At 38.7% G+C, this 24,121-nt stretch overlaps 1 protein-coding gene across 2 annotated transcripts in view; it reads right to left on the bottom strand.

The window, feature by feature from the left end:
• The window catches only part of dctd (dCMP deaminase), a 42,410-nt gene that overhangs the window by 2,168 nt on the left and 16,121 nt on the right, over nt 1–24,121 (bottom strand). Inside the window, exons 4-5 of one of the 2 annotated variants that reach the window (XM_055205037.2) lie at nt 12,628–12,744; nt 3,838–3,934 (exon numbers count right to left, since the gene is read on the bottom strand). In XM_055205037.2, coding sequence (XP_055061012.2) covers nt 3,838–3,934; nt 12,628–12,744 — 214 coding nt within the window. The remainder of the gene's footprint in view (nt 1–3,837; nt 3,935–12,627; nt 12,745–24,121) is intronic. The other variant, XM_055205038.2, reaches the window with a different exon arrangement.

The raw sequence follows: 24,121 nt of genomic DNA, 5'->3' as shown, positions 1-24,121 counted from the left end.
CCGCCAGACCCGGAGATCAGCTGAATGGATTTCACAACGGCAAAAATCATGTGTTTAAAACTAGGGGAGCTGGAAAATGAGCCTATTTTCAAAAAAAGTGGAGTGTCCCTTTAATATGTGGTGTAAAAAGGTTGCATTAGCATTCAAACATAAAAATGTGTTTTTATTATCTTCGAATGAGCTGTTTTTTATTTACATTAACCACTAGTCTCCTTACATGGAAGTTGTCGTCATGTTTCTACATTAAGGTACATTTACGAAATTGAGGTTGGTTGCAATTCGCAATCTCACCACTAGATGCTGCTAAAAAATGACACCTTTAAGCAAAACATGGTCAGGTCTAAGTGTCTGAATAATTTTGGGTCCCTAATCTTTATCCGATTTACTGGTAGTTCACAGTTAGAAGAATGTGTGTGTATTACACCCCATTCAGACAGCCAGCGACCAGCAGTAGCAGAGCGATGCGATCTCATTAATTTCAATGGTTACCGGGCGACTTCCGGCAACACGAGCGAAAGTGACCGTTGGTGACCATATGGGCGTGTCCAGCGACGCGAGAAAGTTAAGAAAAGTTTAACTTTATGCAAATGTCGAGCGAATTTCGGGAGCGACTACCAATGAGAACGAAGCAGTGGAGTTCACCCTTCTCTTGTCAGTTACTGGCGTGGATGGTACTCATTTGTTTATGACAAGCAGATTTAGAAACGCCTCATTGAAAGAGACGGGCAACACACAGCGATAACGTCGCTGGCTGTCTGAATGAGGTGTTTGTGATGGCCGATTTCGAAGCACGCTTCATAAGGCTTCGAAACATTTACAAATCTTTTGTTTCGAATCATTGGTTCGGAGCTTGTTTCAAACTGGCCAAAGTCACATGATTTTAGCAAACGAGGCTTCATTACAGTTTCGAAACGTTCGAAAATCTGACGATTAACCACTAGGGGAAGTTGATCACAAATCATGACCAGTGTAGGTGAACTCGGGTCAGTTTTATTATAGAAGTTCATAAAACATTCATCCTTCTGACTAATACACTACCATTTTGTCTACTTTTTATTTATAGACAGATTTAATGACAAAAATGTGCATAATTAAAAAGGGAGTTTGTGTTAATGATTTGTTTGCCATAAATAAAACTAAAATCACAGAACACACTTTTAATTATGTCTTAATTAAATTAAATAATTTATTTTTTTTAAAAACATTTTTAGAACAATCTTGTTATTATTTTGTTAAAAGTGTAAAATGTTTGGACATATCTTGCTGCTTTTACACTATTTTGACCAGCAGGTGTTGTCAGCGTGTATGGTGTTTTGAACGCTTCGAAAAACTGAATCAATTTGCAAAGCAATTGGTTCAATTGATCCGAAGCTTCGAAAAGCTTTGTTTCTCCCATCACTAGTGTGTAAGGGTGTCACAATCGAAATTAAGTCACAACCTCGAACTTCTAATTAAAAATGGGATTGTCAATGCTGCCACGCCCCCACGTCACGTCTGGCCGGCTTGCCAAGCGGGGGGAAAAACTCTCAGATATTTATATTTTAAACACGAGGGATGTATTGCTACAACTCCTCGAAATACATATAAACAGAATTACTAACTACTGATCTGACTTCGGACAGATCGGAACTCTGCACGTACGCGAAAGTGAGGCGCCAAGATTCAGCGAATTATATTTTAAACAAAAGGGATAGTTTGGCTCAGCTCGCATGAAACGCATAAAACTGAACAAATACGTGATGATTACTACTTTAGTTTATGTTTAGACTTCGGACAGATGCGAGAGCACGTGCACGTGAGAGAAGCCCAGCTGCTTATGACGCGCTGGATTTATTTCAGATGCTAGTCCACGACGCGCACATTAAGTACATGTGCGTGCAAGAAGGAAACCTCTCTCTACAAGCTATCTCGCGTAAAGTGAAGCCCACAAACCCCCATGCGAGGAAAAGCACGCAATGCGCATGTTAATGTGAAACTATAATAATAATAAATATTAATGGCATAGCATTTTTAAAAAATCAAGAATTGAATCGAATCGTGACCTTAGAATCGAAAATGTAATCGAATCGAGGATTTGGAGAATCGTGACACCCCTACTAGTGTGTTTAATGTCAGCGTTTATTTTGCCATCCTCAATTGAATAGTGTCCTGCACCCACTAGTAAAAAAAAGATTAAAAATTATATCTGGTTTGACTGAAGTATAGCGTGTATGAAGTAGACGTGTTACGTGTCCAGACGAGTAGCAATCAATTGTGATTTGCATCAGGGTAAGAAAAGCAATCTCGTGTTGGACGCAGAATCTATTTTAATACAGGTTTTATTAAGCAGCTCTCTGCTCTGCAATCAAAGGGCCGAACCCATAGAAATGCAGAGATCGAGCTGGCCGAATTCGTAGTAACGTTGGAAGAATTTCCTTAGATGGGGAACAACCTTCAAAAGCAGCAGCAGGGGAATTAACCTTGCTACCCTCAAAGACAGCCAAACAGCATGAAAGTATCTTCAAGGATTTCCTGATTTTCATCTTCAGGCGGATCTCCTCCTTTTGTCTCCTCAGGCTCATGTCCCCCCAGTCCCATTTGATCTCGCTCTGATGAAAGTCTTCAGAGCATATTTAGCGTGCATCTATATCTAGTGCGTACATATACCGGGGAGATGAGATTTCCGTCCCGTCCGCTCTTGCTGCGGTTCCCGCTGGCTCTCTCGAACATAAAGAGGACTGTGTTGGGACTGCAAACCCCACAGAGAGTTCAGTCGAGGTGACGGTTAACCCTGTGTCTCATAAAAGTAAAGTGAGGGACAACTTCACTCACTTTACATGCGTTCATGCCTCATAGGTCATTTTGCAAATACACTTGCATCTGAGTATTCTGTCAGGTTTAAATAAGAAAACAATGACAACAACTTTATGCACCTGTGGAGCGTGGCACTAGCAATGGCAAGGTCATGGGTTTGATTCCCAAGGAATGCATGGCGTGATAAAAAGTATATTTTAAATGCAATGCAAGTCGTTTGGGATAAAAGTGTCATAAATGTTAGCATAAATGTATGTAAACGCTCATGTAAGGACGAATACTCTGCTACAACAACAGAATACATTTGCACCTGTATTCTCACAACCACCGAAGCATGCATGTAATGAATTGGAACAAGTAAACAACTAGGTTTTTATCCTTAAAAAACAGATTTCCCATGCAAAACTCACTGCCACAATGCTATGGTGTTGTAAGTGGCTCCCAGGGCTTTGTTATGCAGTTGTAAAGCTTCTGAATGGTTGTTAGCAAGTTGTTATGTGGTTCCTGGGCGTTCTGGGTGGTCATTACTGATCAAAAATCCTCCCACGAGTTTCTAAAATATTGTGCCTTTGGCTATGGCTTCCTGATTCAATCCAAGTCAATAGATTTTCACCCTAAAGATAATAAAACTGCAAAAAATGACTTTAGCTGGGTTTTCGCAGACTTATGAGCAATACTAACAGTGGTGCATCCCTAGGAAAATAACCTTCTTTAGTATGACATAAATCAATATAGACTTTATTTAATGCATGTTTAGGGCACTTCAGACTTAAAAGTCTGGTTGTGAAGGTGCTGGTTTCACATTTGGCCCACCCATACCGCACAATGCGAACTCATACCTCCCCAGCGGATTTTTATTTGAAGTTTAACAAAGGCTTTTTCAAATTTCAGGTCACATATTCACCCGTAGGTCTGCGAGTCGAGCCCAATTGCAGCCTTGATTGTATGATAGATCAGGCCCGAACTGACGGGAATGCAAATGAGGGCGCTTCAATACCAAACCGTACCCCGACCTACCACTCAGCCAGGACACGAGAGACTCACTTGTATGCGATTCCCGCCAAGTTAAGCAGCCGTCTGGAGGCAGTCATTTCTGGACTGTCATGGTATTTGTCTGACAAATAGATCACATCCTTTATACCTGCAGGGCAGAGACAGAAGACAGTGTGGGTCAGAACAAATGGGGGCTTAAACACACACACATACATACACACACACACACAAACCAACAGGAGAAATTCAAACAAACAGGCCCAAATTGGGGCTCGGACAGCTTTTGGGGAACGAAGGCAAGTCGCTAACTTGTCACAGCAGGTTTTAGCCAATATCAACCAATCCCAATCGAGAGGAAATCTACCCCGCTGGCGTCTTTAAAACACGCCGTGCATTTGGCAGCACCCCCACGCTTCAAGCTGGCTACTTGCAAGCGGCCCACATGAGGTGATTCTATAAAGAGCCCAGTTACCCGAGCGTCACCGAATGGTGAGAGAAATCTAGCGCAAGCACTTACCCTCCTCCACTCGCCCTTTCAGAGGTAAAAAGTAGTGTCCAACATTGCCGTTACAATCTCAGATGAACATACCACACATACACAAGCGCCACATCCCCACTAAAACACACAGTCTCTCCATCAAGTATTTTTATCTGCACAGGAGGAGAGAGTGGCTTTGATCGAAGGCAAAATGACTTGCACAGAGTGAATTCCACCTGTCATTAAAGGCTGTCATTACATACACAGGAACTCTCCACAGTATTACCTGAACAATTTCAAGAGGAAACGGTTAAAATGACTATGGAAGAACCTGGCTATCTCTCAACCATTGTGATGGTGACGTTTCTGATGCAGAGAAAAAAAAGACATTTGTATTATTTAGGTGTCTATTTAGAATAAGAAAGCACTCAGGATATTTTCCATAAAATGCCAGCTTGTGCAATTCTTTTGTCCTTTGTCTACGTAAACACGTTTAAAAAAAACGACCCATGAAAAGAACACACGGATAAGCATGGAGGCTGCTCGAAACCCTTCCGAAAAGACAAGCTGTCCAACAGAACTGAAGCTTCTGATGGAAGGTGGAGCAGCACTCTGGAGATGAGCCGGTGACAGTGCACATCAGTCCCTCCAAAAACAGTCACAGGAAGTGACAAGATGGCAGGCACTCGGGAGCTGTACGCTTTAATTCCACCGAGAGCGGAAAGGCTCCGAAGCCGTGCTTCAGATACGCCACCACAGGCACCGAGGAGCCAAAGAGCAAGAGGACATCACCGGGAAAGTGAAAATGATTCCGTATCATTTTAAGCTGCGAGATTTGAACTGCATTCAAAAAGCCGAACAGCTACAGAATTGGATGCAAGGAAAAAAACATTGAATATCTGGGAGACTTCATTTTCTTCAAGCCTCGGTTTTTTATCCTTGTCTGTAATCTTGCTTACAATACATGACATTTGGAAAGATGGAGAATGTGCTGCGGAGGTGCGGACATTGTAGTTAAAGAGCATTTGCCAAATCGCAGACACAGCAGACGTTTAAGTGGAAATCGGATTAGGCCAAACAGGGTATGGAGGATTAACGGAGCACAATGGTGATGCTGGCACACAAAAAATATCAATATACATATCAATGACACCAAAATGTACAAGGATACGTTAAGATTGGAAAAGCTTTTTCGGTTCCGTCTGGTCCCTCATAATTCAATTACATTACATTTGAGTACTGTTTATTACAGGAAAAAAACACTAATAACTAATATACAGTGAGGAAAATGAGTATTTGAACACCCTGCTATTTTGCAAGTTCTCCCACTTAGAAATCATGGAGGGGTCTGAAATTGTCAACGTAGGTGCATGTCCACTGTGAGAGTCATAATCTAAAAAAAATCCAGAAATCACAATATATGATTTTTTTACTATTATTTGTATGATGCAGCTGCAAGTAAGTATTTGAACACCTGTCTATCAGATAGAATTCTGACTCTCAAAGACCTGTTAGTCTGCCTTTAAAATGTAGCCTGGCTCCGCCCTCCTACGTGCTTCCGCTTAATTTTCATTTCGCTTCAGTACTACGTCTGGGACTCCTCTGTAGAGTTTCATTTTCTCCTGCAAAAATCTGCAGGACCAATCAGCGAACAGATGGGGGTGGCTAAGAACGATGACGTTGAGGTCGTGCGTCAGTTTGGGTTGTAGTACAGTAATGGCAGTGGAGAAAGACGTGAGAAAAGCTATTTGGTCCGTTTTTGCAAAACTGCCGAATATACAGAAGTTAAAGCCGGAGCAAGAACCAGGTTTGCTAAGTTTTGTTTGTCTGATTATTCTTACTTGTTGTTTCCGGCCGGTTTCTGTGCATGATATACGTCACGACCAAACGTTAGCGATTGGTTATGGCAGATTCAGAGTGACTCTGGGCAGATCCAATAGTTTTAAACTTTAACAGAGGACCCTCCTTAACGGAAGTAACGCTTTGCAATGGAGCGGGGCCAGACTCTCTGTACAAATGAAATGAATGTACGAGAGTCTGGTTGGACCAGGCTATTTAAAATGTCCACCTCCACTCCATTTATTATCCTAAATTAGATGCACCTGTTTGAGGTCGTTAGCTGCATAAAGACACCTGTCCACCCCATACAATCAGCAAGAATCCATCTACTAACAGACCAAAGAGCTGTCCAAAGACACTAGAGACAAAATTGTACACCTCCACAAGGCTGGAAAAGGCTATGGGGAAATTGCCAAGCAGCTTGGTGAAAAAAGGTTCACTGTGGGAGGAATCATTAGAAAATGGAAGAAGCTAAACATGACTGTCAATCTCCCTCGGACTGTGGCTCCATGCAAGATCTCACCTCGTGGGGTCTCAATGATCCTAAAAAAGGTAAGAAATTAGCACAGAGCTACACGGGAGGAGCTGGTCAATGACCTGAAAAGAGCTGGGACCACCGTTTCCAAGGTTACTGTTGGTAATACACAAAGACGTCTTGGTTTGACACCATGCATGGCACGGAAGGTCCCCCTGCTTAAACAAGCACATGTCCAGGCCCATCTTAAAGGTATAGCGGAGGATTTTCTCGAATTTTAGAAAAGAACCGCCTTCTCCACTTTTTAAAAAATGCAATTGCACAACACTCCTGATTGACAACTAGGAGGATCAATAGTCTTGATGATCCACCCGGAAACAGAAAATCCTCCGCAATACCTTTAAGTTTGCCAATGACCATTTGGATGATTCAGAGGAGTCATGGGAGAAAGTCATGTGGTAAGATGAGACCAAAATAGAACTTTTTGGTCATAATTCCACTAAACGTGTTTGAAGGAAGAAGAATGATGAGTACCATCCCAAGAACACCATCCCTACTGTGAAGCATGGGGGTGGTAGCATCATGCTTTGGGGGTGTTTTTCTGCACATGGGACTGCACTGTATTAAGTGCGAACCTAGTGAGAAACTACAGGAAATGTTTGACCTCTGTAATTGCAAACAAAGGCTACAGTATATTAACTTTGGCTTTCTCAGGTGTTCAAATACTTATTTGCAGCTGTATCATACAAATAAATACTTTTAAAAAATGATACATTGTGATTTCTGAATTTTTTATGTCTCTCACAGTGGACATGCATCTACGATGACAATTTCAGATCCCTCCATGATTTCTAAGTGGTAGAACTTGCAAAATAGCAGGATGTTCAAATACTTATTTTCCTCACTGTATATATTGCCTTTACTGTGGAAAAACAAGCATTCACATTCCATGTCTACTAATATTTCCTATATCCTCATGGGGGTTTTTTTGGTGAAGAGGCTTTTCAGTTCTCATATTGTGAGGTTCTAGTAAACAAACACAAGCATAACACCTTCAAAATGAACAAACAACAAACGACCGCTCCGACTCAAATCTTTTAAACTCGCTGCGGGTTAAACATCAGGCGCTTTGCTCGGCTATATCCGACTGGCATTATCACAGAACTATTTTAATTAGATCGGACGATCGTTTTTTTGCTGCATCCTGTAGAAAGCGAGTAAGCGCTGTGGAGACGGAGAAAGAACGCTTCGCGTTTCTTAATGATGCAGAGCATCGAGAGGTGGCTGACACCCTGCTGAGATACGGGCTGGGGCAAGGCCAAGCTTCCTGAAGATCAGACGGTACGCGAGCGAGTGTTGTGCTATCTTCAGCACACAGCTTCAGTATGCTTTGCCACAAGAGTACATGGCAAGGATCAGGCAACATAAACCAAAGCGAGAGAGAGAGTGCGAGAGAGAGAAACCGAGGACAAAAAGGTTTGAAGGAGAGAGACGGGAAAGGAGGTTTTATATAAGTTCAACAGATCAGAAGATATTGAAAATAACAACGGAAGAGATACTAGAAAAAGAAAAAAGATGAAGAAGACCTGTCACCATGCAGGCTATATTGAACCCGCAACAGAAACGGGCCGCTTGATGTGACGCCCACTGCAGCTTCTCGGGCTGACCAGAGAACCACTGTCAACATTTGTCTATCTATCATTTCATCTGCAGTCACATCAGCAACAGAGAGAAGAGTCTGACATGTTGAGCCTGATGTCTGGCATCGTAAATGTGTTAACGATAAAATGCATTAAACTTACTATGCAATGCAATGCAATAATGAGGTGCCCACACTCAGTTTGATACACATTTGCACCGAAAGTCTAATCCCATTTCTACATATTGTGCAATACATTGCGATACTGTGAAGCAGTGCAATGTTTTGGGGTATTTTCTATTTTTTAGGAATATAATTGGACATAATTTTAGAAGAGCTGTAAGAGAACACACCACCATATGCAAACCATAACAAATAAATTTGTGGCCTGCCCCTTTGCTAGTCTTTCCTGTCACCGTTTAAAGAAAAATGTTTTTCAATATTTAACTGTGTTCTTACCTCAACTTTGAAAAAAGATAGAGATGTATTAATTTTTCTATGCGTGCACTTCATCTTTGCAAAGCGCGTCATGAATGTGTAAGCATTTAGCCTAGCCCCATTCATTCCTTAGGATCCAAACAGGGATGAATTTAGAAGCCACAACACTTCCACGTTTTCCCTATTTAAAGACTGTCACATGAGTAGTTACACGAGTAAGTATGGTGGCACAAAATAAAACGTGGCGATTTTTTTTAAGCGGAAACATCATCACTCCTGTGATGATGCTGCTGCGTGTCAAGGTCAAAGTGTACTCTAAGTTATCTTCCATCATACAATAAAGTTCTTATTTTTATCTGCTTAAAAACAATCGCCACGTTTTACTTTGTGCCACCATACTTACTCATGTTACTACTCATGTAACAGTCTTTAAATAGGGAAAACATGGAAGTGTTTGGTTTCTTCTAAATTCATCCCTGTTTGGATCCTAAGGAATGAATGGTGGCTAGGCTAACCGCTAACACATTTACTGTGCGCTGTGATTAAGTACACGCATTGAAAAAAGATAGGGATGTATTAATTCTTCTAAGTTGAGGTAAGAACATAGTAAAATATTGAAAAATGTTGGTGTTTTACTTTAAGTTCAGAGATATGAAAAATGCTTTAGTGGTCAGGATGTAAACTCCAAATGAAACTACCATGAAGCTTGTATAATAGTTTTTTTTTTCGATACAGTATACATGTAACGATATTTTTTAAAGCCCTATTTATGTAAAAACATCCTACAAATTGTAAATAAGATTCTGTGTAAATATAACCCCAACAATCATTAAAGGAGACAGATCATGAAAATCTGACTTTTTCCATGTTTAAGTTCTATAATTGGGACCCCAGTGCTTGTATCAACCAAGAAAATGTGGAAAAAGAATAACCCAGTAACTTATGGCCTGTTTACACGAGAACGCTCAAGGGTAAAAACGTAAAAATATTTTATTGTATTTGCCTTTCGTTTACACGGCGATGGCGTTTTGGGGGCTTAAAAACGCAAAAAACTGAAACCACCCTCCAGAGTGGAAATCTTAAAAACGATCTACCATCGCGTTCTCGTCTAAAGAGTAAAAACGCAAAAGTCTGCTCACGGTGGCTCTCAGCGCATACGCCAGTTCAGGAAATAACAACAAACATGTCTGATTATTTCAATACGTCGGACCTTCAAGTTGCCATAGCAGCTCTGATAAACATACAAGAGTCTGTCCAGCACTTGTACGAAATATTCACAGGTAGTATTACTGATTAGAGAAGGCGCATTCATTTCCAAAGCCGTCTAGTTTGCCTCCTACGAATTGGCGCATCAACAGTTTAACTGTTGATGCGCCAATTCGTAGGAGGCAAACTAGACGGCTTTGGAAGAGACCTGGGAGAACCAGGAAGAAGGTTGTACGCAGGCACACGGACTTGGTGTTGTTGTGTGTCAGTGCTTCACACTGTCACCTAGCCGCCTGGAGTGCATACTACAGGGCTAGTCAACTGGCGGCCCGCAGGCCAAATGCGGCCTGCCAATAATCTTTATCCGGCCCGCCGGTCACCTTTGGCCATTTCCCAATCGGAAGGCTGCAGCCTCTGGAGGTCGCATATGCAGACTGCATACGTCATCAAGTTTAAGTCAACTGAGCATTACATTCACAAATCATAAGAATAAGTCAACTGTATAATTGTTAAAATTCTGAAATAAGACTTAATGACGTATGCATCCTGAAAATGCGACCTCCGGAGGCTGCAGCCTTATTGAGAAATGACCATAGTCTGATTTAAATTCAGCGTGGTTACTTTTACCTTTCCACTGTACAAGACAACAAAGAAAGGGGCTGTGTGGGGTGCCAACCCTCTGCATGTGTGTAATTATCTGATCCAATTCAAGCTTTGGATGCATTTAAGAAAATAAACTTACTGTATGCGACTACACCGCATGTGACGCGGCGACCGGAAGTGATGTATTTCAGTGTGTTCCAATCAAAACTGTGTGCAAAGTTAAAATTATTAATTATTTTTTGTTTTACTTTATCAGTAACACTTGAATACTTTAATTACTGGTAAGTAAATTATTAACTATACATATATTCGTAGATTAAAGGTTCTCTGCCATTGCAGATTTACGATTAAACTACATTTTCATTACGACTGCCACTAGGGGGCGAACACCCGACAGTTATATCTGTATATAATGTACAATGGAAAGGCTGTTTAGCCTATATATCTATAAAATATAAAAAAAAGAAAACATGTAGTGCAATTTTAGTCATTAGGAGAAGACAATCTCTAACAATTAATGAAAGTTAAACAGTTATAAACAACATATGTTTAGGAGTGTTGATCTTTTACACTTTTACTATTAACATTTGGCTCTTACAAGTTAAACTGCAATTGTTTTTAAATATTAATAAAGAAAATATGAGTTTTCAGTAATTAAAAAGCTTTTAAATTTCTTTTTTTTAAATGCATGTTTTTAATAAGTTTTTTTTAAATATACTACAACAAAAGTAACAAAAACGACAACAACACACACACACACACACATATATGGAAAAGTAAAAAATATATCAAAAGTAAAAATAGGGAGAGTAGTTGAAGACCCCTGGCATACTACATCGAATATCACACACTTTTGTGTCACCATATGCACGCAGATTTCACCCTGAAACACTCGTATAAACGCGGAATAAAAAGTGATAATGCCAACGCCACTTTTGCATTTTCTTTTCAGATTGTTTCCATGAAAACGTAGCCTTAGTTTCTGTAAACTATTCTCTGCGAGCATAGGTAATTGTAATTTGGCTCCCCTTGTGATGTCAAAAAAAGGAATAATACTGCCCCTTAATCTGCACTATCCAACCACGGCACTGCCATATAGTGCAGAGATCAGCTCATTTGCATTCAAAATGACACACCCATAAACGGCACATTTTTGCTCACACAAACAAAGTAGCAATTTTAACATGTTATAATAAATTATCTGTATGGTATTTTAAACTAGAACTTGACATATGTTCTCTGGGGACACCAAAGATGTATTTGACATCTTAAAAAAAAGTCTCACTTTTAATACTCACTGATCAGGTCAAGCCAAAGATTGAAATAAAAGTGAAATCAGTGATTGAAATTAAACGTTGATGCTCCTAATCTCATCATTAGGTTATTAGACTTTCGTCTGAATTTCACAGACAGGGTCATATTTAAATAAATATTAAATGTGTGAAAACATGCGTGTGAAAATGGACTTTCAGCATAATTAGTATTTACAACCATTTTCTCTTAAAATATGCAAATGTAAATCTTGATCAACTTGATGGAATGCAAGTGGAGGGCATTAGTAAGACAGCATGTTTATCAGCAGAGACAGTGTGTGCACACAAGCACTCGGTTTCACTCAAGACTCAACCTCAGCACGACTCTGACAAGCCCGTTTTAAGCGCTTATACACGATTACAGTAATAACAGCAATAACAGTAAATCCTGTAATAATAGAATTGAGACTTCCTCTCAAAGGTGACAACTGTTCATCCGTTTTCTATATATTCCTACAATGTTGACACCTTACAAACTGTACATTGTTGTCTGTAACAGAAAGGAAATGGCTTAATGCTTTATAATGCTCTGACTGGGATTAGAAAGACATTTTAAAAATATCAGAGATGTATCGTATGGGCCTAATACACGTACCCTTAAAAAGAATGCACACTGTATTTAATGAACAAAATGAAACCATAACCCGAAAATGATCAGAAAACTGTTACAAATCTGTTATAATACAGACCACCACATTCTTTTGATCTTAAACAAACAGGCATGCAGGGTACACTAATGCCTGCTTATGAAATAAGTATGCCAATTATCTCGACTAAAGGGTAGATGCATCACCATAATGCCCGGCGTGCGGAAATAAAAACACAAACACACCTAGAAACAAACACTCACCTGCTTGAATAATGAGTTTGGCGCACTCATTACAGGGGAAAAGCGCCACATACATGGTGCAGCCCTTAACATCGGCCGAGTTCTTATTCATGATGGCGTTCAGCTCGGCATGGCACACTGCAAAAACACACGAAAAACCAGTTAGAGGTCACAAACGTGCACGCGTTAAGTACGAAGCGCGATGCGTCACAGCCGCAATTAACATTTCAGCTTTAATTATTGGCTCCCTCTGTGCTTTTTTTTTGGCATGTCAACATTGTACCAATCCAACACAAAAAGGCTCCAGTCACCGGTTCAGTTTAAAAGGAAAAAAATCTCAAAGCATGAGTCTGAACAGATGTCAGCTCTCCACAACAACATCACCCAGAAAAAGCCCAGTCTAATCACTCACTCTGCTCGCCTTAATTACGGAGAATGAATTGGCCCATCAGAGGTGGCACATTATCATAGCGCCATGAAACAGCAGCCTGACACACATTTACTTTGGCAGAGCTTCAGCACACAGGAGATAGAGAGAGAAAGAGAGAGAGAGAATGGCGTTACGATAGAAGAGAGATGTTAATAATTTACACAGACACACACGTGCGCCCACATGCTCGCATGGGTACGGACACCAGAACAAGATGGAGCACGATCATGACTGAGCTCTTAAGTCTATCAAAATTAAATTTAACACTTGTTAATATTACATTTTACTATTAATCTGCTAAACTAAAATACAGCACTGACTCATCTAACACAATTGGTGGAGCATTGCAAAAGCAAAGGTCATAGGCTTGATACCCAGGGAATGCACATACCGATAAATGTATGCAATCAACCATATGCATAAATGTAATGCATAAATAGGAATCACTAATAACAGGACAGTGATCTCAAAGGGATAGTTTGCCCAAAAATGAAAATTCTGTCATACTTACTCTCATGTTGTTACAAACCTATATAAATTTCTTTGTTCTGATGAACACGAAGGTAGATATTTTGAGGATTGTGGGTAACCAAATCGTTCACGAGCCCCATTCACTTCCATAGTATTCTTTAATACTTCTATGGAAGTGAATATGGGTCGTGATCAGTTTGGATACAAACATTTCTCAAAATATTCTTTGTGTTCATCAGAACAAAGAAATTTAAACAAGTGTGTAACATGAGAGTGAGAAAATGACAGAATTGTCATTTTTGGGTGAACTATCCCTTTAAAGAGCACCAAAGGTCCGATTGCACTGTAAAAATGCACTGTAACCCCACTGCTTTGCGTGACTTATTGCTTTTCTAAAACGGTTACTTCATATGCATAACGTTAGCAGGATTTCGTAAAATAAAACACAAAAAGTTGTAATTATATTAGTACAAATATTACTCTTCCGCCAAACAAAGTAGTTCCTCAGAATCAAGTGTGGCTGCAACAGAGCGCAGTTCCCAACCAACACAGATGCAGCAAAGACACAATGAAAATGTGATTTAAGACTGGTGTTTATTTTCATAAATCAACATTCATCTAATTTATACATTAAAGGCCGGAGTCCACGATGTTTGAAAGCCAATGTTGATATTTGAAATCACCTAAACAAACACGCCCCTACCCCAATAGAATCTGGACCTTCGGTTGATAGACCCGCCCCACACATACGCAACCCGGCAAGGATGTCGGTTAGTAGACACGCTCCTTACTGCTGATTGGCTATAAGTGTGTTTTGGTAGTCGGCCCGTCTCCTTTTCCAAAGCGTTTTTCAAACATCGTGGACTCCGCCTTTAACATTTATATCGAATAAAGAATAAAGAACCAGAACAGGACGTTTTCTAAGTGTTATTAGTACATGTTAAAGATATGCCAAATGCACATACCCTATGTAAATCTCTTTTGTTGGACTACAACAAACACACAAATTGTAGGCAACAGTTTACTTCCTTTGATTGGTGATGTAGACAAGACCGACATTATTATAATTCCTCCCGCTTCGAACTCACAGCCTGTAAGTTAACTCTTGTTAGCATTGCATTGTGCACAAATCTTTCAAACATGGTAAGGAGCGTCACGTTGCCAGTTGACGTCAGTGGTATTCAGGCTAATCACAGCGTACAGCTTAGCTGGCCAATCAGGGACACAGAGCTTTTCAAATCAGTACGTTTCAGAAAGACAGTGAAATCTGGAGCTACAAAAATGTACGGTATGTGGAAAATAATGTGTTTTTAAACATAAACCACGCAAACACATTGTATTATACCACATACACAAAATAACATAGTTTTTTTGGAATGAAATAGGTGCTCTTTAATGTACTCATTCAATGCCTTCTTTCAGGTTTCAATATTGCCCATTTAAAACCCCATCTCCATAAGGTGAAAGTTACGTTGTGTTGCCAACAAACGGAGCAAGAATTGTGCAAATGTCTGATATATGGTATTTCAGCATCCTCTAGTGGCGTAAGAAGATACAGGGTACAGTTTATACAGTAATAATCATCATTTACAGACACGACTGATCGATGTGATTGAGTGGTTGTGGCTCAGAACTCTTTAATGGAAAATGTTTGAAACTCCTGAGAGGAAATGTGAGAGAAAAATGCCAACACCAAAATGCACAAAATACTTACAGTACATCAAAGCAACAGCATAGATTAGAGGAAAATAATTTTTATTATGAATTTATTTAATTTATTATTATTATTATTATTATCATCATCATCATCTAATGGCTTCAGAGGTCCTCTTTCAGTGTTTTAAGTTCACCAGGCAATTTCTTCTTGCTAAACATGCTTTAACATGTTTTATCAATTTGTGGTTGCCAGTTTCTATGCTTTTGTGTGCTGGGAGACTGGTGTGAACGTGGGTGATGTGAACTAGAGAGGATCTGCTCCCTCTGGATTTGGTTGCTGAGAGGAGAATGTTGTCCAAAATGCTGATAGTCACAGAAAACACCTCCCCCTTACATGATATGCTTGTTGGAATGAGGAGTAGTTTTAGGTGCAGACTGGTACAACAGGGAATGCTATGAGCGCACTAGAAGGTCATTCGTGCCTTTACACTGCATCCCTTATGTACAAAAAAAAGCACCATTGACCTTATGTTGAACTACAGTAGATGGCCACACCCATTCTATTACACCTGAAAACACACACACACTTGCCTACAGGGTTGTTTTGTTATTTTTATTGTACGTATATAGATATCTACCGTGTTTATTTTGTGTCTTGCACATTGCAAAGTGTTTATACTGTAGTACATGTTTATATTGTATGGTATTGTATTGTATGTTTGGCTGCTCCTGCAAACCAATTTCCCACAGAGGATCGATCGGCCAAGAGACCGACAAATCCATCAATCTCTCTCTCTTTCTCCCTCCCTCCATCGCTGTATATTTCGCTCTCTCACTGATTTTGAGTGATCTACCCGCCCTCGTGTTTTACCTTTTAGCCATCACTTCAGCTCATGTAACATTAGTGTTACAATAATGTAGTTAATATCTACTGCTTGATTACTGGAGAGACTCAACTGCGACGGTTCTCTAAAGAAGCACTTCAAAAGAAGAACCAACACTACACGACTTACCCTCATTTTGCAATGTTTGTTCATTAAGACAGCCAGAGATATGCCAAATGAATCCTTTGAATTGAATAAATGCACCATCACTTGGCAAGTAATTGAACTGTATATTTGAATGAGCTAAGATTGCAAATGCGATTTTTACCTGATGTGAAGTTACCTGATGATATTTATCTTATCTATATTACATTTAATACATCTCAGAAAATTTGCCTAGAGCCAAATAAATGCATAATAATGCCAAAGCTTTAAAGTAAAATAGTAGCTTTTTTGGTAACATTTTACAATATGGTTTACAATATTTGTTAGCAATTCGTTAATGCATTAGTTAACATTAAATAATAATGAACAATTCTCCTACAGCATTTATTAATCTTAGTTCATGTTAATTTCAGCATTTACGAATACATTTATAAAATCAAGCGTTGTAACGGTTAATATTAATTAATGCACCATGAACAAACATGAATAACTGTATTGACATTAACTAACATTAACTTTAACTATATCAATCATTGTTTGTTCACGTTAGTTAATGCATTTACTAATCAAACACAACCTTAAATGTAAAGTGTTGCCACTTTATCTTATATTCAAGGAAACAAAAAGTATGCTTAGACTCATGTTAAAAAGCACCAATTATACGATTCACGATTTTACATTTCCTTTGGCGTGTAAGTGTGTATTAGTACATGCGCATGATATGCAAAAGATACATACCCCAAAATAAATGATGGCATGAGTTATAGTCTCCAAGGTAAACCTCTCTTTTTGGACTATAACAAACACACGGATTGTAGGCAACAGTTTACTTTCTGGGCCTGTTGACATGGACAAGGCCGACATTATCATAATTCCTCCCGCTTTGTCTCACAGCCTGTAAGTTATCTCCCGTTAGCATTGCGAGCGGATCTTTTAAACATGGCAAGGAGCGTCACATTTCCGGTTGACGTCAGAGGACGTTCAGGCCATACCCAAAGTACAGATCAGCTGGCCAATAAGTGATATAGCACATTTAAAATCGATGAGTTTTGTACAAAATCAGTGCGTTTCAGGAAGAGAGAGAAATCTGGAGCTACAAAAGTGTATGGTGTGGTGTGGAAAATAATGTGTTTTTTAACAATAAACCACACAAACACATTGTATTATACCACATACACGAAATAACGTTGTTTTTTTAGCAATGAAATAGGTGTATTTTAAGCTTAACTGAAGAACACCACCTATGTGCAGCTGTCAGATTCAGCACTTTAGATGTATCTGTTTGTATCACAATCACATACACACATCAATCGGACCACAGTGAGATTTTTTAAGCAATATTTTAACTTCATGCTCCATTTCAATCTATAAATTAATCTTACACAGTGGGATACATCTTTACTCTGACATCAAAGTACAGGGGCTGAGTTTTTTTATATAAAGGTCACATCAAAACTTTCTTAAAAACTTTATACCTTAGTAGTCTGTTTTTTAATTATCTACTTTTCAAACTTTTAAAAACGTTGTATAGATTTTATCATTATATTTTTGTCCCAGACTTTCAAATTACATAAAAAATACAACTATAAATCTATGGACAACTAAACAAAAAAAATCATGCATTGGAAAAACTCTGTGTTGCGCTTAATTTTTAAGTCGAATCAGTTTAAAATTACAATTAATTTAAACTTTTTTGACTAGTGAGGAGTTGCTATAATATACAAAAATGAAGTTGAAATAACTTTATTTTTATAATTCATAGCTCCTTACTCACTCCTTGAAAAGTCGATTAAACTTAAAAATGTAAAACAAAATGATGAATTGTATGCAAAAGGGTGACAGCTGTGATTTCTTTTTTTTAATGAAAATTTGGTCCTAAAATTGGTTCTAATTTTAACAACTTTTAGTGTACTTGGTTGCCAAGTGAGAGAAAATAATGATGTGAAGTATATACTTGATTAAATGTAAAGCATGTAATGGAGGCAAAAGGTTAATGTCAGAACTGAATATTTTTAGTAAGCATCATTTTTAATCATGCATTAATTTTCTGAAATTTTGCCAAAAAGATTTTTTACTATACAATATAAAACGCCTGCTATAAAACTGGCCTTATGATATTATATACAAAATACACTCACCTAAAGGATTATTAGGAACACCATACTAATACTGTGTTTGACCCCCTTTCGCCTTCAGAACTGCCTTAATTCTACGTGGCATTTGATTCAACAAGGTGCTGAAAGCATTCTTTAGTAATGTTGGCCCATATTGATAGGATAGCATCTTGCAGTTGATGGAGATTTGTGGGATGCACATCCAGGGCAAGAAACTCCCGTTCCACCACATCCCAAAGATGCTCTATTGGGTTGAGATCTGGTGACTGTGGGGGCCATTTTAGTACAGTGAACTCATTGTCATGTTCAAGAAACCAATTTGAAATGATTCGAGCTTTGTGACATGGTGCATTATCCTGCTGGAAGTAGTCATCAGAGGATGGGTACATTGTGGTCATAAAGGGATGGACATGGTCAGAAACAATGCTCAGGTAGGCCATGGCATTTAAACGATGCCCAATTGGCACTAAGGGGGCTAAATTGTGCCAAGAAAACATCCCCCACACCATTATACCACCACCAGCCTGCACATGTTTAACAAGGCATGATGGATCCATGTCCACATTCTGTTTACGCCAAATTCTGACTCTACCATCTGAATGTCTCTAGAGTTGTTCCGATTCCGATACCAGTATCGTAAATGCGGCCGATACCAAAAAAAAATCTGGCATCGGAATCGGTCGAGTACTTGAACCCATGTACCGATCCGATACCATTTTCTTACTAAACCTAGTTATGCCCGTTATAGCTAACGCTGCAAAGCGAAACTCATTTCTTCTCCGCTGCTCTGAATGCGAACACCAGGAAGTTACCTCATGCGTGACGCAACCACTGTTTACTTAGAGCGGCAAAGAAATGAAACCATGCAGCCGTATGTCCGCTGTTAGTTAGTATTTCAGACTAATAAAACAAAACATCGACATGTCTCAACGGAATCCACGCCCGCAGATTTTGGCGGAGTACTCAACGGAGTTAATGCCCGTGATTGACAAGCACACATACCCCACGCTTGAGCGCGTTTGTGAGTGACCAGTACTGTCATTGACAACAAGTACACATACATAGCCTCGCGCGTTTGTGAGCAGCATTGATAAGTACATAAACCCTGCGTGTGCTGTTTGCTGTGATTCTTTTTAATGATAAGAGCATGAACCGTTTGATATTTGAGATGAAATAAAACTTACCACTGAGTTTTACAGCAGATCTTACTTGTCTCTGTCGTCTATGTGACGCGACAGTCAGCACAGCACATCATCATTTCAAATCCGTTTACAAGACAAATGCTCTTGTTATGTTTAATATAAAGTTTACATTGCGTTGTAAAAATGAAATTATCTTCATACGTGCTTCATTCATAATGAGAACGTTTACACAAGCTTTTTTATTCTGCTATAATATATATTAACAATAATATATGTCATTTTATATAGGCTACAAACTATAATTCTATCTTGACATGCACATTATCTGGTTCATGTTGGTCCAGTTTAATTCAGAGGACTCATTGGTTTGGTGTATTCATTTTAATTGTAAGCCTTTAAAAAGTAATTATTTTAGATGCAATTTTGCAATATTTAATAGCTTAAATTCTCTAATTTCTTCTAAAAACATTTCAAATCATGTCACAGAATTCCACAGATTTTTCAAATTATTCTAAAACTAAAATACCCTTTCAGTGTACAGTGTTAGATTTGTGGCTCGTTTTCTCTTAGGAAAAATAAATATTACTGTCAAATGTCTTTCAGATAATAAAAATACCCTAGTTCACTGTATGTATTTGTTAATGTTTTATACAGGAATAAGTCTGAAGCACACCATAAAACCGTTATATCCATTTATACTGGACTAGTAGTATGTATAGCTGTATATTTTACAGATATACACCCAGGTATCGGATCGGTACTCGGTATCGGCCGATACCCTGAGCCCAGGTATCGGAATCGGTATCGGGAAGAGAAAAATGGTATCGGAACATCTCTAAATGTCTCAACAGAAATCGAGACTCATCAGACCAGGCAACATTTTTTCAGTCTTCAACTGTCCAATTTTGGTGAGCTCATGCAAATTGTAGCCTCTTTTTCCTATTTGTAGTGGAGATGAGTGGTACCCGGTGGGGTCTTCTGCTGTTTTAGCGCATCTGCCTCAAGGTTGTGCGTGTTGTGGCTTCACAAATGCTTTGCTGCATACCTCGGTTGTAACGAGTGGTTATTTCAGTCAAAGTTGCTCTTCTATCAGCTTGAATCAGTCGTCCCATTCTCCTCTGATCTCTAGCATCAACAAGGCATTTTCGCCCACAGGACTGCCGCATACTGGATGTCTTTCCCTTTTCACACCATTCTTTGTAAACCCTAGAAATGGTTGTGCATGAAAATCCCAGTAACTGAGCAGATTGTGAAATACTCAGACCGGCCCGTCTGGCACCAACAACCATGCCACGCTCAAAATAGCTTAAATCACCTTTCTTTCCCATTCTGACATTCCGTTTGGAGTTCAGGAGATTGTCTTACCCAGGACCACACTCCAAAATGCATTGAAGCAACTCCCATGTGATTGGCTGATTAGATAATTGCATTAATGAGAAATTGAGCAGGTGTTCCTAATAACCCTTTAGGTGAGTGTATTCTATAATTTAGGAAATTACACTTTTGTTCATGTTCAATGTTTCTATAAAACAGACCAAACTGAAGTCTCCTGTATATTAAATGCTGGAAACGGCTAGTGGAGACCAACATCATCACATCTACAGCATTTGGAGTGCTTTAGGGTATTAACAAAGAGATAACAGAAATACGTAATTCATCCCCCATTCAACACATCTACACTGTGGCTTTAAATTAAACCATCATTCTTAACTAGATTACTCAATAGAGGAGGCCGGCTTATCAACTGCCTAACATCTCTAGCTTTCAAAGAAACTGACTAAAAAAAGGATCCTATCACAAACACAAGCAGCATCTTTGGCTTCCCTTCAAACATGATTGCCACAGCAGATCACTGTAAGATTTTATCATTCACTTCACAATAAACTTTTACATGACAACAAAGACACAAGGTTTCTGAACAAAGCGTAGCTCTCAAAAACTGTATTGTCTCTGTGGAACCAACTCAAAGTCATTGTTCTGCATTCAATTTAACTCTGCAGGTCGCTTTGTGGAGCTCATCTCAGCTGAGATCTTAAAACAACAACAAGAAAATCTAATCACATCTTTGTCCACTGACAACAAAAACCGGGGAGAAACGATTCAGGAATAGTTCAGAGAATCGGCCGAGTGCCAGACTGATAAATTCTCTGCAGGGTTTCACACCTTCCCTTTGGCAACACGACCCATTCAAAGCCTCGAGTTGGCATCTGCCGCCTTTTAGAGCGCCAGATCCAGCTCATTTCCATTTCTCATGTTAATAGCTGCCACCGAGTGACCTTGCCCATTCCCAGCTTAGCAGCTCTGGTTTTATCTCACTCATCAGAGCCATGCAGGTGAAAACTAATCCATGACTCACCCCTGTGTGCTCAAAAGACCATACACAGTGACACCGAATTTACAGACTGGACACTGGTCTGGGCAAATTGGGTACAAATTAACGTGCACAGGTATATTTATAGAAAAAGCAAAAAATACATTGCATGGCGCAAAATTATTGATTTTTCTTTTATGCCAAAAATTATTAGTATATGATGTAAAGATCAAGTTCCATAAAGATATTTTGTAAATGTCCTACCTAAAAGGAACAGTATGTAAGAAATGTATATTAATTAATCATAAAATGGCCCTGATATGTCACTAGACATTAAGAAATCATGTTCATTTCAAATACTTACTAATATCACTCACAACAGTGGTCTGGCCAGGATATTGTCAGTTAAAAAGTGGAGTTGCAGCCCTCAACTGATGTTTATGTTGTCATTTTGTGTATTGGCCACAAGTTGTGTGATTGCAGTACCAGTTTTAGCCACAAGTTTTGTGATTGCAATATCAGTTTTGGCCACAATCCTACATACTGTTCCTTTAAATATATCAAACTTTATTTTCTTTATTTTTATGAGTGCATACGGCAAATTCGCGATGAAAATTGGCCAGAAACTTGCCTACAAACTTTGCTTTGCTACCCGTTGCTTAGCGATTTGCCATTCAAGTTTGGTTTATGTAAAAGCTTATAATTTCCCTCATTTAGTCAACAACGTTATTACAGCAGTAAGTCAGTAGAGAGCACTAAAACAAACCTTTTCATTAGTAATATGTTGCCATATATGGACTTCACTTGGACTTTAAACGGGATTTTCTTAATATTTCACTTTTTTGCACACAAGTTTCAAATCATTATATCTCTGCAAAGTATTGTCCTTACGTAGATGGAAAGCTTATTCATTTGGCTTTTGGATTATGTATAAGGGTCAATGAAGTGACGTTAATTATTTTGTGTCACTATGGTTCAATTAAATGTAAAAGGGTTCAAATTTAAAAATAAATTAGCAGATTTGCATACATTCTCTTTTTTGAAGACCAAGTCTAAAATTTTTGGGTTTATTTCATTTTGAAAGAATATTTAGGGGATAATTGCAAAAATGTCAATGTGGTGTAACCGGTCTGTGTCAACTGGAGTAACTAGTATTTTTTTAAATGAAAATATAAATATGTTCATAAAAAATGAGGAATAAAATAAAATCATCTAGTTTAGTGTAGTAATATGATTTTTTACATAAATTTTTACATCATTTGTTAAAGATTATTTTAGGGATGCACGATATATCGGCCGACATATCGTTATTGGCCGATAACAGTTTTTTTTTAATATATATTATCGGTTATCGGTCTGATAGCAAAATTAGGCCGATAAATGAAAGCCAATAAATTATGGATTCTTTTGGTTTGTTGAACCACTTCACTTGCTTATTGCTGGCCATGTGGAGTTTTGTTTGGTGCTTTCTGTGACATAGCATGAAGATGACACATGTTGCGGGCTTAAGAAGAGTATGCTAGTCTAGCGCAAAGACAAGATGTCCGTGGTCTGGGAGTTTTTCATTGTGAAATTAAAATGAATATTGATCGGCCTATATATATATATATATACAACAGTTCTTTCTGGTTCTCGAATCTGATTGGCTAAGACCTATGCGATATTGTGCTGATATCGGCACTGTAACCGCTTCACCTTTCGTATCATTCCGCCACCTAGTGAATGGAGGTCCTAAGCAGGGTCATCTCTGAATGGAAAAACACAGACACGCTGTTTGAATCACTCTCCGTGTGTGTGTCTCATTAGTTTACTAGCTCATAAATCAGTCAGTGAATCCCCAATCAGAAGTATTATTCCGTCAAAGATCAGCGCTCTTGGATGTTACGTTACAGTTAATGGGAGAAATGTCTTGTCACATCGTGTGGACGATTAACACTTGGAAAGAGGAATATAAACACTCGTTTTTTTTCTGGAGCTATATTTCTTATCAGAACGCGAAAACACAGTGGAACTGCAGGTAAGCCCCGCAGCTTTTAAATGTGGACATTGATCATTTACTTTATCGTGACCTGACTATTAAAACATGTTATGAGATATCGCCACTGGTATATTTATAAGCAGCATGCAAAAACATCTCTCTGACACTTATAAAAAACCGTTTTATATAGTACTGACAAGAACAAAGTTTAATAATAATAATCGAGTGCTCGTATCACGTTAAGAATAAATGAGAAAGCAATAGTAACGTTATACAAGCAGTTTTATTAACTTTTACCTCGCGCCAAAACAATAACAACACAAAAGACACTAAATATGAATTAAAAAACAAGTAATAGTTTGATCATGACACCAAATACTGCTGATTTGATCTCATTTTGACGATCATAAACAAACAAGGCCAA

This window comes from Misgurnus anguillicaudatus, chromosome 3, assembly GCF_027580225.2.
Source record: "Misgurnus anguillicaudatus chromosome 3, ASM2758022v2, whole genome shotgun sequence".
Lineage (NCBI taxonomy): Eukaryota > Metazoa > Chordata > Actinopteri > Cypriniformes > Cobitidae > Misgurnus > Misgurnus anguillicaudatus.
The sequence above is the reverse complement of the archived record's forward strand: the minus strand, read 5'-3'. Positions and strand labels throughout refer to the sequence as shown.